The 15,349-nt window shown below is 56.6% G+C and overlaps 1 protein-coding gene across 4 annotated transcripts in view; it reads left to right on the plus strand.

The window, feature by feature from the left end:
* Positions 1–265: 265 nt before the first annotated feature.
* ACTN4 (actinin alpha 4) overlaps positions 266–15,349 on the plus strand; it is a 35,333-nt gene continuing 20,249 nt past the window's right edge. For all 4 annotated transcript variants that reach the window (XM_068424541.1, XM_068424543.1, XM_068424540.1 and 1 more), the window contains exons 1-3: positions 266–450; positions 12,703–12,817; positions 13,876–13,995. In XM_068424541.1, coding sequence (XP_068280642.1) covers positions 319–450; positions 12,703–12,817; positions 13,876–13,995 — 367 coding nt within the window. In that variant the 5' untranslated portion in view covers positions 266–318. The remainder of the gene's footprint in view (positions 451–12,702; positions 12,818–13,875; positions 13,996–15,349) is intronic.

The following is a 15,349-nucleotide window of genomic DNA, read 5'->3' on the forward strand; positions in this document are numbered from 1 at the left end:
CTTAGGGCGGTGGGCGGGGCCTGGGCAGAGCTGTGAGTGCGCATGCGCAGCGGCGGTGCGTGGTGTCCCAGGCGAGGCGGGCTGCGCATGCGCAGCGGTGGTGGGCAGTGTCCCCGGGGTGGGCGGATCGCGCATGCGCAGCGGCGGTGGGCGGGGAAGGCCGCCCTTGCGCAGCGGCGGTGTCGCGGGGCGGGCCGCGCATGCGCAGCGGCGGTGGGCGGTGTCCCCGGGGCGGGGCGGGCCGCGCATGCGCAGTTGGCGGGCGGCGGCAGCCGGAGCGGGTCGGGTCGGGGCTGGGGCGATCGCGCCGCTGCCGCCATGGTGGATTATCACAGCGCCGGCCCCTGCGGCGGCAACGGGCCCGGTACCAACGGCGACTACATGGCCCAGGAGGACGATTGGGACCGGGACCTGCTCCTCGATCCCGCCTGGGAGAAGCAGCAGCGCAAGGTGGGCCCGGGCCCGGGGGGGGGCCTGAGGGGCTCAGGGCCTGTGGGGGGGGGGTCTGAGGGGGCGTCTGAGGGGGTCAGGGCCTGGGGGGGGGGGTCTGAGGGGGTCAGGGCCTGGGGGGGGGCGTCTGAGGGGGTCAAGGCCTTGGGGAGGGGTCTGAGAAGGCCCCTGAGGAGTCAGGGGGGCGTCTGAGGGGGTCAGGGCCTGGGGGGGGGGGTCTGAGGGGGCGTCTGAGGGGGTCAGGGCCTTGGGGAGGCGTCTGAGAAGGCCCCTGAGGGGTCAGGGGGGGCCTGAGGGGGCGTCTGAGGGGGTCAGGGCCTTGGGGGGGGCCTGAGGGGTCGGGGGGGGCCTGAGGGGGTGTCTGAGGGGGTCAGGGCCTGTGGGGGGGGGCCTGAGGGGGCGTCTGAGGGGGTCAGGGGCTGTGAGAGGGGGCTGAGGAGCCTCTTGAGGGGCCAGGGCCTGTGGGGGGGGGAGTTTGGGGGGGCCTGAGGTGATCAGGGCCTCGGGGGGGGGGGCTCGAGGGGGCATCTGAGGGGGTCAGAGCCTGGGGGGGGGGGGTCTGAGGGGCCTCTTGAGGGGCCAGGGCCTGGGGGAGGGGGTCTGAGGGGCCTCTTAAGGGGCCAGGGCCTGGGGGGGGGGGTCTGAGGGGACCCCTGAGGGGTCAGGACCTGGGGGGGGGTGTGGGGACAGATGAGGAGCCGTGGGGGGGGTCTCTGAAGTGTAGGAGGTGAGGGGGGGGCAGCTGGGGGGGGGGGCGGAGAGAAGGATCCGCTCCCGGGGCAGGAATGGGGAAATACTGGAGAGGAGAAAAGGGCACTGGGGGAGAGGCGGCGGGGGGGGGGGGGGCGAAGGGCGACCCTCCCGGCCCTGCGGGGGGGCTCGGGGGGACGGGGTGGGGGTCCACCGGGGGGGGGGGGGGTCCACCCGCGCTGCCCCCCCCCACCCCAGCGCCGGGACCCTCCGGTGTGCGCCGGGCGAAGGTGGGATGAGTCCCTGCGTGCTGCCACCGCCTTCGCCTGGAGGGTAATTAATAATAATAATAATAATTGGAGACTAATAATAAGCGGGGACCGTTTGCGGGAAGGCGGCCGCCTGCTGCTAATTGTTTAATTGCCTTAATTGGGGGTGGTTTAGGGAAGAAACGGGGGTCCCGGAGGGTGGTTGGGACGCTGAACCGTGGACGCTGCGTGTCGCCATGGTTACACTCGAGGGGTTTTGTATAAAACTCGGCTAATTTGTGTAAAAATCGGCTAATTTGTATAAAAAATCAGCTAATATGTGTAAAAATCAGCTCGTCTGGGGCCGTAATGTACATTTTTTTCCGCTTTCAGCCTGTTTTTGCGAGTTTTTGGAGTGTTTTGGTGGCAAATGTGCCGGTTTTGGGGTGGAACGTGCCGGTTTTGGGGTGGAACGCGCCGATTTTGGGGCCAAACACCCAGTTTTGGTGGCGAACGGGCCGGTTTTGGGGCCAAACGGGTCAGTTTTGGTGGTGAATGTCCCATTTTGGTGGCGAATGTGCCGGTTTTGGGGCCGAAAGTGCCGGTTTTGGTGGCGAACAGGCCGGTTTTGGTGGCAAACATCCCATTTTTGGGGGCAAACGTGCCGGTTTTGGTGGCAAACATCCCATTTTTGGGGGCGAACGGGCCGGTTTTGGTGGCAAACATCCCGGTTTTGGGGGCAAACGCGCCGGTTTTGGTGGCAAACATCCCGTTTTTGGGGGCGAACAGGCCGGTTTTGGTGGCAAACATCCCATTTTTGGGGGCGAACGCGCCGGTTTTGGTGGCAAACATCCCATTTTTGGGGGCAAACGCGCCGGTTTTGGTGGCAAACAGCCCGTTTTTGGGGGCAAACGTGCTGGTTTTGGGGCAGAACGGGCCAGTTTGGGGGCGAACATCCCATTTTTGGTGCCGAACGTGCCGGTTTTGGGGCCAAACGCCCCATTTTGGGGGCGAACGGGCCGGTTTTGGCGGCGAACGGGCTGGTTTTGGTGCTGAATGCGACGGTTTGGGGGCCAAACACCCAGTTTTGGTGGCAAACAGGTTGGTTTTGGGGCCGAATGGGCCGGTTTTGGTGGCAAATGTCCCATTTTTGGTGCCGAATGCGCCAGTTTTGGGGCCGGACTCCCCGGTTTTGGCCCGGAGGAGCCGGTTTTGGGGGCGAACGTGCCGGTTTTGGTGCCGAACGCCCCGGTTTTGGCCCGGAGGAGCCAGGGCCGAGCTGCTGCCGGGTTTCCCAGCAGCACGTGGGAGCAGGAGCCGCGATAATTAACGAGGATTTTTGGCAGAGCCCCCGCGGGAGCTGTTTAGTCTGGTGGCGGCGGCGGCGGGGGGGGCACGGATGGCGCCGTGGGCTCGTAGCCACGCGGTCCGGGAGCCAGCGGTGATAAATTCCAGCTGCTTCAAAGGCAAAGCCTCGTTAGCTCCGGTTAATTAACGAGCTTCAACCCTCCCCCTCATCCAGCACCGGGCCTGTGGGGTCTGGCCGTCCCCTTCTCCATCCTCCCCTTCCCCGGCGCTGAGTTTTCCTCCGCTGCTGCTCTTCATCTCCTCCTCCTTCCTCTTCCTCCTCGGGCCTGGAAGCGGAAAACCACCGGTGGCTCCAGGAGTTTGGGGGATCCGGCGTCCGTCCGTCCTTCCCGGCGTCTCCAAACACACCAAGGGGGGTGAAATAATAATAATAATAATAATAATTAATGGATATCAATGCCAGCAGCTTTGAATAGACACGAGTGCTCCCGGCTTCTGCTGTTGGAAGAATAACTCGTTAAAATAGAGCGACCTCGAGGCGATAACGAGCCCACAAGGGCAATAAGGAGCCCACAAGGGCGATAACGAGCCCACGGAGCGGCGACAAGCGGGGTTTGGGGCTTCCTCGTCCCGCCTGCTTCTCGCAGCGTCGTTAATTGGACCCGCTCATCACACCGGGGCTACCCCTGCGCTGCTTAATGACCCGGGCTCTTCCTCGCCTTTCCCCGCCGTTTAAGCCCCTCTCAACCTTCCTTCCTCTTTTTTTTTTAATTAATTAATCACCTCGTTAATCCCCCTGAGGCAACTTCGGGATCCCCGATTAACTCCCCGGCGCGTCAGTGCCCGGTGGGTGACGCAGCGCCGGGTCCACCAAGCGCTGGGGAAAGCGCCGAGCTCTTCCTAACGAGGAGGATTAACGACCCGGCGAGGGGTAAAGGGGGAATTTTTGGGGACTTGATGACCCGGCGATGGGTAAAGAAGGAATTTTTGGGGATTTAACGACCCGGCGATGGGTAAAAAAGGAATTTTTGGGGATTTAACGACCCGGCGATGGGTAAAGAAGGAATTTTTGGGGACCCCAGCGATGGGTCGGTGCATAAAGGAGCGTTAATTCCTCCCTCTGGCCCTTCGGCTGCGGGATTTCGCTCCGGTTTTCCCTATTTTTGGGGTGTTTGCAGCGTTTTTCGGGCAGCACCGGGGTTTAGGCGAGGTTTAGGGGAGGGAATCGGTGGATACGGCGACGCCAGACCCAATTGTGCTGGAAAGGATGGAGAAATCACCCGATTTCCCACCACCAAAGGGGCTGAGCTCCTCCAGCAGCTCGTGTTTAGCCCTAAAAACGTTGTGTCCTACAAACCGCCCCAAATCTGGGCTCTGGCTGCACCGGCACCGCCCGGCTGGAGGAGAGGCGCGTGTCCTGGGCAGGAATGCGGGGCCCGGCCCTGCCTCGCCCGTATCTCCCCGAAAAAAGGAGGTGCCGGAGCCCTGGCGGCGTCGCCCGGCCCCGGGGCGGGGGGAGTGTCGCCTCCTCGCCCACCCCGGACCCTCGACATCGGTGTCGTGGTGCCCGAGGCGGCCGCTTTCGCCCCAAACCGGCCGCTTTCACCCCAAACCGTGAGCCCGGCGCCTAATAAGGGCAAAGAATGAGGAGAATCTGCGTGATCCGGCCGCGGGAGCAGCGAAATAAATAAAAAAAGCCAAAAAAAACATGATGAGGGACTGGGAGGGACTGGGAGCGACTGGGGACGACGGAGAGGAGCTGCCCCCGCCGGTCACGGTGTTTTGGGGGCCACGGGCACGGGTGGCGACGGCCACGGCGCCCCTGGGACGGAGGCAGGAGCCGGGGTGCTCGTCAGCGTCCCCCCGCAGGGAAAATCCTCGTTTGTCCCGGGTTTGGGTGGATTTGTCCCGGGTTTGGTTGGATTTGTCCTGGTTTGGGTTGGATTTGTCCCGGTTTGGGTTCAGTCTGTCCCGGTTTGGGTTCAGTCTGTCCCGGTTTGGGTTCAGTCTGTCCCGGTTTGGGTTCGATTTGTCCCGGTTTGGGTTCGATTTGTCCCAGTTTGGGTTCGATTTGTCCCAGTTTGGGTTCGATTTGTCCCAGTTTGGGTTCGATCTGTCCCGGTTTGGGTTCGATCTGTCCCGGTTTGGGTTCGATCTGTCCCGGTTTGGGTTCGACTTGTCCCGGGTTTGGGTTCGACTTGTCCCGGGTTTGGGTTCGACTTGTCCCGGGTTTGGGTTCGACTTGTCCCGGGTTTGGGTTCGACTTGTCCCGGGTTTGGGTTCGACTTGTCCCGGGTTTGGGTCCAGTTTGTCCCGGGTTTGGGTCCAGTTTGTCCGGGTTTGGGTCCAGTTTGTCCCGGTTTGGGTCCAGTTTGTCCCGGTTTGGGTCCAATTTGTCCCGGGTTTGGGTCCAATTTGTCCCGGGTTTGGGTTCAATTTGTCCTGGTTTCGGTTACATTTGTCCCGGTTTGGGTTCAATCTGTCCCGGTTTGGGATCAATCTGTCCCGGTTTTGGTTAAACTTCTGGTTTGGGTCCAATTTCTCCGGGTTTGGGTCCAACTTCTCCCGGTTTGGGTCCAACTTCTCCCGGTTTGGGTCCAACTTCTCCCGGTTTCGGTTACATTTTTCCTGTTTTTGTTAAATTTGTCCCGGTTTGGGTTCAGTTTGTCCCAGTTTGGGTCCAATTTCTCCCGGTTTGGGTCCAATTTCTCCCGGTTTGGGTCCAATTTCTCCCGGTTTCGGTTACATTTTTCCTGTTTTTGTTAAATTTGTCCCGGTTTGGGTTCAGTCTGTCCCGGTTTGGGTCCAAATTCTCCGGGTTTGGGTCCAAATTCTCCGGGTTTGGGTCCAAATTCTCCGGGTTTGGGTCCAAATTCTCTGGGTTTGGGTCCAAATTCTCTGGGTTTGGGTCCAAATTCTCTGGGTTTGGGTCCAAATTCTCTGGGTTTGGGTCCAAATTCTCCGGGTTTGGGTCCAAATTCTCCGGGTTTGGGTCCAATTTCTCCGGGTTTGGGTTCAGTCTGTCCCGGTTTGGGTTCAGTTTGTCCGGGTTTGGGTTCGACTTCTCCCGGGTTTGGGTCCGACTTCTCCCGGGTTTGGGTCCGACTTCTCCCGGGTTTGGGTCCGACTTCTCCCGGGTTTGGGTCCGACTTCTCCCGGGTTTGAGTCCGACTTCTCCCGGGTTTGGGTCCGACTTCTCCCGGGTTTGGGTCCGACTTCTCCCGGGTTTGGGTCCGACTTCTCCCGGGTTTGGGTCCGACTTCTCCCGGGTTTGGGTCCGACTTCTCCCGGTTTGGGTCCGACTTCTCCCGGTTTGGGTCCGACTTCTCCCGGTTTGGGTCCGACTTCTCCCGGTTTGGGTCCGACTTCTCCCGGTTTGGGTCCGACTTCTCCCGGTTTGGGTCCGACTTCTCCCGGTTTGGGTCCAACTTCTCCCGGTTTGGGTCCAACTTCTCCCGGTTTGGGTTCAACTTCTCCCGATTTGGGTCCAACTTCTCCGGGTTTGGGTCCAATTTCTCCCAGTTTCGGTTACATTTTTCCTGTTTTTGTTAAATTTCTCCCGGTTTTGGTTCAATTTCTCCCGGTTTTGGTTACAACGAGCTTCCCCTCAGCGACCCCACGAAGCGACGGCCCCGTCCCGCTCCGCTGGGCTCCCCCTGCGGTCTCACCCCCCTTCCCACACGTGTGGGGCATTTTGGGCTTAAAACCTGTGAAATTGGCCCAAAACCTGCTCACGAGGGGCCTCGTCGCCCCCTCCCCGGAGGAACCGGCGCCGTTACGGGGCTGGTCGCTCGAGGTCCCTTTCGCTGGGGGAAAAGCGGGCGAGAAAACGCTCTTTTAGGTATTTTTTTATATAAAAAAAAAGCCGTTTTGGTGCAGTTCTAAATAAAGATATTTTTTTTTTATTATCACGTTTTATTTTCCCTTCAGGAGCGGCTCGTTGGCGGTGACCTCATGGAAAAATACCGATAGGGTTCAGCCCGTAAATTAGCAAACAAAACGCGCGAGGACAGCGGGGAGGAGGAGGAGGAGGAGGAGGAGGAGGAGGAGGAGGAGGAGGAGGAGGGTTATGGTCAGGTCTAAAGTCCGTGTTTTGCCTTAAAAGGCAAAGGGGCTGCGAAACCCCTCGGGATCGTCCCCAAAAAGCTCTTGGGGTCACTTGTGGTGGGTTTAAAGCCACGGGGGGTCTCCCCTCGCCGAGGAGGAGGAAGGTGCGGGGCCTCCTCTTCCTCGCCGACAAAGGCGCCTTTGATACAATGCCTGGAAAGGGTTTTTCTCCCCCCCCCCCAGCGCCTCCGTGGGAAGGAAATTCCAGAAGCATGTGTGGAATCTCCGCTGTTTTTTTGGCTTTTTAAGGCACTTTTTGAGCCGTCACGCGGCGAAGCTGCTCTTCGCCCCCCGGCCCGGCGCGGCGAGACGCCCAGACCCCTTTTTGGGGTCAGTTTGTTGGGTTTTAGGCAATGGGATCCCAGCAAACGGCGCCCAAACCCCTTTTTGGGGTCAGTTTGTTGGGTTTTAGCTAATGGGATCCCAGCAAACGGCGCCCAAACCCCTTTTTGGGGTCAGTTAGTTGGGTTTTAGCTAAGGGGGTCCCAGCAAACGGCGCCTAAACCCCTTTTTGGGGTCAGTTTGTTGGGTTTTAGCTAAGGGGGTCGCAGCAAACGGCGCCCAAAGCCCTTTTTGGGGTCAGTTTGTTGGGTTTTAGCTAAGGGGGTCGCAGCAAACGGCGCCCAAACCCCTTTTTGGGGTCAGTTTGTTGGGTTTTAGCTAAGGGGGTCCCATCAAACGGCGCCCAAACCCCTTTTTGGGGTCAGTTTGTTGGGTTTTAGGCAATGGGATCCCAGCAAACGGCGCCCAAACCCCTTTTTGGGGTCAGTTTGTTGGGTTTTAGCTAAGGGGGTCCCAGCAAACGGCACCCAAACCCCTTTTTGGGGTCAGTTTGTTGGGTTTTAGCTAAGGGGGTCGCAGCAAACGGCGCCCAAACCCCTTTTTGGGGTCAGTTTGTTGGGTTTTAGGTAACGGGGTCCCAGCAAACGGCGCCCAAACCCCTTTTTGGGGTCAGTTTGTTGGGTTTTAGCTAATGGGGTCTCAGCAAACGGCACCCAAACCCCTTTCTGGGGTCAGTTTGTTGGGTTTTAGCTAATGTGGTCCTAGCAAACGGCGCCCAAACCCCTTTTTGGGGTCAGTTTGTTGGGTTTTAGCTAATGGGATCCCAGCAAACGGCGCCCAAACCCCTTTTTGGGGTCAGTTTGTTGGGTTTTAGCTAATGGGATCCCAGCAAACGGCGCCCAAACCCCTTTTTGGGGTCAGTTTGTTGGGTTTTAGCTAAGGGAGTCCCAGCAAACGGTGCCCAAACCCCTTTTTGGGGTCAGTTTGTTGGGTTTTAGCTAAGGGGGTCCCAGCAAACGGCGCCCAAAGCCCTTTTTGGGGTCAGTTTGTTGGGTTTTAGGCAATGGGATCCCAGCAAACGGTGCCCAAACCCTTTTTGGGGTCAGTTTGTTGGGTTTTAGGCAACGGGATCCCAGCAAACGGCGCCCAAAGCCCTTTTTGGGGTCAGTTTGTTGGGTTTTAGCTAACGGGGTCCCAGCAGCTCAGCGCTGGTGTCACTTGGGGGGGTGAAAGTGGGGACCCCGAGGGCTCAGCCCGCTGCCGTGGCCGCAGGGAAAGAAATTCCCGGGACTTGGAAGAAATCCGTCATCTTTTGAGGAAAAAAAATGAGTTTTGGGAGGGCTCCGAGTGTTTTTAGTGCTTTTTGTGGCTATTTTTAACTCCCCGGCCGTTTCCATGGCGTTTCGGAAACGCAGCGCGGGATTTCGGCCCGAGAGCGGAGCCACACGAGCCTAAAGTGGACAAAAATCCCTGCGGGGGTGGAGTTTGAGCCTGGTTTTATGGTCGGGTTTGGGGTTTTTTTTTAAAACTTGTGGGGTTTTTTTTAGCAGCTGCGTGCGGGTGTGTTGTGCCGCGCCGGGTGGTGAAGGAGGTGGCCAAATATTGAGGTCTTGGGGGTAGAAGGTGACTTTTTCTGCGTCCTACCACGTGTGAAACGCCAAATATTGAGGTCTTGGGGGTAGAAGGTGACTTTTTCCATCACCCAACACATGTGAAGCACCAAATATTGAGGTCTTGGGTGTAGAAAGTGACTTCTTCCATCACCCACCACATGTGAAACGCCAAATATTGAGGTCTTGGGTGTAGAAAGTGACTTCTTCCATCACCCACCACGTGTGAAACACCAAATATTGAGGTCTTGGGGGTAGAAGGTGACTTTTTCTGTCACCCACCACACCTGAAACGCCAAATATTGAGGTCTTGAGGGCAGAAGGTGACTTTTTCCATCAACTACCACGTGTGAAACACCAAATATCGAGGTCTTGGGGGTAGAAGGTGACTTTTTCTGTGTCCTACCACGTGTCAAACACCAAATATTGAGGTCTTGGGGGTAGAAGGTGACTTTTTCTGTCACCCACCACACCTGAAACGCCAAATATTGAGGTCTTGAGGGCAGAAGGTGACTTTTTCCATCAACTACCACGTGTGAAACACCAAATATCGAGGTCTTGGGGGTAGAAGGTGACTTTTTCTGTGTCCTACCACGTGTGAAACGCCAAATATTGAGGTCTTGAGGGTAGAAGGTGACTTTTTCCATCACCCACCACGCGTGAAACGCCAAATATTGAGGTCTTGGGGGTAGAAGGTGACTTTCTCTGTGTCCTACCACGTGTGAAGCACCAAATATTGAGGTCTTGGGTCTAGAAGGTGACTTTTTCTGCGTCCTACCACGTGTAAAACGCCAAATATTGAGGTCTTGGTGGTAGAAGGTGACTTTTTCCATCACCTCCCACGTGTCAAACGCCAAAAATTGAGGTCTTGGGGGTAGAAGGTGACTTTTTCTGCGTCCTACCACGTGTGAAGCACCAAATATTGAGGTCTTGGGGGTAGAAGGTGACTTTTTCCGTCACCTACCACGTGTGAAGCACCAAATATTGAGGTCTTGGGGGTAGAAGGTGACTTTTTCCGTCACCTACCACGTGTGAAACGCCAAATATTGAGGTCTTGGGGGTAGAAGGTGGCTTTTTTTGCGTCCTACCACGTGTGAAACGCCAACTATTGAGGTCTTGGGGGTAGAAGGTGACTTTTTCTGTGTCCTACCACGTGTGAAACGCCAAATATTGAGGTCTTGGGGGTAGAAGGTGACTTCTTCCATCACCCAACACATGTGAAACACCAAATATTGAGGTCTTGGGGGTAGAAGGTGACTTTTTCTGTCACCTCCCACATGTCAAACACCAAATATTGAGGTCTTGGGGGTAGAAGGTGACTTTTTCTGTGTCCTACCACGTGTGAAACGCCAAATATTGAGGTCTTGGGGGTAGAAGGTGACTTTTTCCATATCCTACCACGTGTGAAACACCAAATATTGAGGTCTTGGGGGTAGAAGGTGACTTTTTCCACGTCCTACCTCCTGTGAAACGCCAAATATTGAGGTCTTGGTGGTAGAAGGTGACTTTTTCTGCGTCCTACCACGTGTGAAACGCCAAATATTGAGGTCTTGGGGGTAGAAAGTGACTTCTTCCATCACCCACCATGTCTGAAACGCCAAATATTGAGGTCTTGGGGGTAGAAGGTGACTTTTTCTGTGTCCTACCACGTGTGAAACGCCAAATATTGAGGTCTTGAGGGTAGAAGGTGACTTTTTCCACCACGTGTGAAACGCCAAATATTGAGGTCTTGGGGGTAGAAGGTGACTTTTTCCACGTCCTACCACACCTGAAACGCCAAATATTGAGGTCTTGGGTGTAGAAGGTGACTTTTTCCATCACCCACCACGTGTGAAACGCCAAATATTGAGGTCTTGGGGGTAGAAGGTGACTTTTTCTGCGTCCTACCACATGTGAAACGCCAAATATTGAGGTCTTGTGGGTAGAAGGTGACTTTTTCCATCACCCAACACATGTGAAGCACCAAATATTGAGGTCTTGGGGGTAGAAGGTGACTTTTTCCATCACCCACCACATGTGAAACACCAACTATTGAGGTCTTGGGGGTAGAAGGTGACTTTTTCCATCACCCACCACGTGTGAAACGCCAAATATTGAGGTCTTGGGGGTAGAAGGTGACTTTTTCTGTCACCCACCACACCTGAAACGCCAAATATTGAGGTCTTGAGGGCAGAAGGTGACATTTTCCATCAACTACCACGTGTGAAACACCAAATATCGAGGTCTTGGGGGTAGAAGGTGACTTTTTCTGTGTCCTACCACGTGTGAAACGCCAAATATTGAGGTCTTGAGGGTAGAAGGTGACTTTTTCCATCACCCACCACGTGTGAAACACCAAATATTGAGGTCTTGGGGGTAGAAGGTGACTTTTTCTGTGTCCTACCACGTGTGAAACGCCAAATATTGAGGTCTTGGGTCTAGAAGGTGACTTTTTCTGCGTCCTACCACGTGTAAAACACCAAATATTGAGGTCTTGGGGGTAGAAGGTGGCTTTTTCCATCACCCAACACATGTGAAGCACCAAATATTGAGGTCTTGGGGGTAGAAGGTGACTTTTTCTGTGTCCTACCACGTATGAAACGCCAAATATTGAGGTCTTGGGGGTAGAAGGTGACTTTTGCCATCACCCACCACGTGTGAAACACCAAATATTGAGGTCTTGGGGGTAGAAGGTGGCTTTTTCTGCGTCCTACGACGTGTGAAACACCAAATATTGAGGTCTTGGGGGTAGAAGGTGACTTTTTCTGCGTCCTACCACGTGTGAAACGCCAAATATCGAGGTCTTGGGGGTAGAAGGTGACTTTTTCTGTGTCCTACCACGTGTCAAACGCCAAATATTGAGGTCTTGGGGGTAGAAGGTGACTTTTTCTGTGTCCTACCATGCGTGAAACGCCAAATATTGAGGTCTTGGGGGTAGAAGGTGACTTTTTCTGTCACCCACCACACCTGAAACGCCAAATATTGAGGTCTTGGGGGTGGAAGGTGACTTTTTCCACGTCCTACCGCTTGTGAAACACCAAATATTGAGGTCTTGGGGGTAGAAGGTGACTTTTTCTGTGTCCTACCACGTGTGAAACGCCAAATATTGAGGTCTTGGGGGTAGAAGGTGGCTTTTTCTGTCACCCACCATGTGTGAAACGCCAAATATTGAGGTCTTGGGGGTAGAAGGTGACTTTTTCCGTGTCCTACCACGTGTGAAACGCCAAATATTGAGGTCTTGGGGGTAGAAGGTGACTTTTTCTGCGTCCTACCACATGTCAAACGCCAAATATTGAGGTCTTGTGGGTAGAAGGTGACTTTTTCTGTCACCCACCACACCTGAAACGCCAAATATTGAGGTCTTGGGGGCAGAAGGTGACTTTTTCTGCGTCCTACCACGTGTGAAACACCAAATATCGAGGTCTTGGGGGTAGAAGGTGACTTTTTCCGTGTCCTACCACGTGTGAAACACCAAATATTGAGGTCTTGGGGGTAGAAGGTGACTTCTTCTGCGTCCTACCACGTGTGGAACGTCCCGCAGCCCCGGCGCAGGCATCTGCCCTGTTTGCACTCGGGCGTCTCGACCTTCGCCAGCCGCTGCCAGCAAATATTTGCCGCCGAAGCATCCGAGGAAGAGGGAGGGGGAGGAAAAGGGAGCGGAAAATAAACCTCTCCCCTCGCTTGGCACCGGGCTCCGCGCTTGGCACCGGGCTCCCGGGGCGTGGGCAGGGCTGGCTGCCGGCTCTGGGGCAGCTGCCAGCCGTGACGTCCCTCCTCCTCCTCCCCTGGCAGCTTCCGTGGGGTGAATCCCCCCCCCCAGCGTCCCCCCCCGGTGGCTTTTGGTCCCAATTTCCCCGTTTATCCACAAAATGACACACAAACCCCCCGTAGCCGCGGGGTTTGGAGGGGTTGGAGGTGGGGACGAGCCCCCCCGGGGGCACACGTTGAGCGGAGCCCCCCCAGAAAGGGGGAGTGGGCGCGTGGGGTGGGTTTTGTGGGGTCCAACCGCGCCGCCCGTGTCCCCGCAGACGTTCACGGCCTGGTGCAACTCCCACCTGCGGAAGGCCGGGACGCAGATCGAGAACATCGACGAGGATTTCCGCGACGGCCTCAAGCTCATGCTGCTGCTGGAGGTGATCTCAGGTGGGTCCCCCTAGGGTGGGACGTGGGGCTGGGACCACCCGTCGGTGCCGATGTCCCCTGCTGTGAACACACAGAAGAATCACAGAATCGATGAGGTTGGAAGAGCCCTCTGGGCTCATCGAGTCCAACCATGGCCCTGACACCACCATGGCAACTAGACCAGGGCACTAAGGGCCATGTCCAGTCTTGTCTTCAACCCCTCCAGAGATGGTGACTCCACCACCTCCCTGGGCAGCCCCTTCCAATGTCTGATGACCCTTGCTGAGAAGAAATGCTTGGAAAGGAGCTTTGGGTTGGGAAGGACCTTGAAGACCATCAAGTCCAACCGTTAACCCAGCACTGCCAAGGCCACCCTACCCCATGTCCCTCAGCACCACATCTCCACGGCTTTTGAATCCCTCCAGAGATGGTGACTCCACCATCTCCCTGGGCAGCCCCTTCCAATGTCTGATGACCCTTTCTGAGAAGAAATGCTTCCTGATGACCAACCTGACCCTCCCCTGGCCAAGCTTGAGGCTGTGTCATGAGAATATGGTCTATCTAGACATCAGTAAGGTGTTGGACACCGTCTCCCACAGCATCCTCCTGGACAAACTGCCTGCCCAGGGCTTGCTGGGTGGACTCTTGGATGGGTTAAGAACTGGCCCAAAAGAGTTGTGGTGAATGGAGTTAACTCCAGTTGGTGGCCGGTCACTACTGGTGTCCCCCAGGGCTCAGTTCAGTGTCTTTATGGATGATCTAGTCCTAGGGATTGAGTTGGACCCTCAGTAAATGTGGAGATGACACCAAGCTGGGTGGGAGTGTGGATCTGCTGGAGGGTAGGAAGGGCCTACAGAGGGATATGGATGGGTTGGATGGATGGGCCGAGACCAACGGCATGGCCATGGTCTAGTTGCCATGGTGGTGTGAGGGCAACGGTTGGACTCGATGAGCCCAGAGGGTTCTTCCGACCTCATTGATTCCATGATACCCACAGCCCTGCCCTCATCTCAACACTTGTCCTCAGTGATGTTCACCTTGAACACGACGTTCTAATCCCACCCCGTTGTCCTCCGCAGGGGAGCGGTTGCCCAAACCGGAGCGGGGCAAGATGCGGGTGCATAAAATCAACAACGTGAACAAGGCCCTGGACTTCATCGCCAGCAAAGGCGTCAAGCTGGTCTCCATCGGAGCAGAAGGTGAGTGGCTCGGTGGCCACGCTGGCTAGCGGGAAGGCTCGCCGGCACCGGCTCCACCAAGACACCACGAGCTGGTGTTGATGTGCCACACGCCGGTATCTGGGAGGTGGCTTGACACACCCCGCTGAGTCACCGTGTCACCAGGGCGGGTTTATGGTCCAGGCGGGCACCGCGTTGGAGCTCGGAGGGTAAAGGCTGCCCGGGGAGGGCGGGGCCGTTCCAGGGAGGCTGTTGCACAACGTGGTTTCGCCGGGAACGGGCGTTGTCACAGAATCACGGAGTGTTGGGGGTTGGAAGGGACCTCTGGAGATCATCTAGTGCAACGTTGGGGTTGGAAGGGACCTCTGGAGATCATCTAGGCCAACGTTGGGGTTGGAAGGGACCTCTGGAGATCATCTAGTGCAACGTTGGGGTTGGAAGGGACCTCTGGAGATCATCTAGTGCAGCGTTGGGGTTGGAAGGGACCTCTGGAGATCATCTAGTGCAATGTCAGGGACCTCTGGAGATCATCTAGTGCAGTGTTGGGGTTGGAAGGGACCTCTGGAGATCATCTAGTGCAACGTTGGGGGTTGGAAGGGAGCTCTGGAGATCACCTAGTCCAGTGTTAGGGGTTGGAAGGGACCTCTGGAGATCATCTAGTGCAGTGTTGGGGTTGGAAGGGACCTCTGGAGATCATCTAGGCCAACGCTGGGGGTTGGAAGGGACCTCTGGAGATCATCTAGGCCAACGCTGGGGGTTGGAAGGGACCTCTGGAGATCATCTAGTGCAACGTTGGGGTTGGAAGGGACCTCTGGAGATGATCTAGGCCAACGTTGGGGTTGGAAGAGACCTCTGGAGATCATCTAGGCCAACGTTGGGGTTGGAAGGGACCTCTGGAGATCATCTAGGCCAACGTTGGGGTTGGAAGGGACCTCTGGAGATGATCTAGGCCAACGTTGGGGTTGGAAGAGACCTCTGGAGATGATCTAGGCCAACGTTGGGGTTGGAAGGGACCTCTGGAGATCATCTAGTCCAACGTTAGGGGACCTCTGGAGATCACTTAGTCCAGTGTTAGGGGTTGGAAGGGACCTCTGGAGATCATCTAGGCCAACGCTGGGGGTTGGAAGGGACCTCTGGAGATCATCTAGTCCTGGTGGCCTTGGCCACCGGGGCACATTGCTGGCTCATGGCCATCCTGCTGCCCACCAGGCTCCACAGGTCCCTTTCCTGCTGCTCTCCAGCAGGTCTGTCCCCAACTGGTCCTCAACCATGGGGTTGTTCCTGCCCAGATGCAGGAAGGATTAGACGATGGTCGCTGGTTCTCCTCGGTGACGGGGTTCTCCAGGGCCGGGCTCTGCCCGTTTGGTCCATCCCC

This window comes from Nyctibius grandis, unplaced genomic scaffold (assembly GCF_013368605.1).
Source record: "Nyctibius grandis isolate bNycGra1 unplaced genomic scaffold, bNycGra1.pri scaffold_111_arrow_ctg1, whole genome shotgun sequence".
Taxonomy (NCBI): domain Eukaryota; kingdom Metazoa; phylum Chordata; class Aves; order Nyctibiiformes; family Nyctibiidae; genus Nyctibius; species Nyctibius grandis.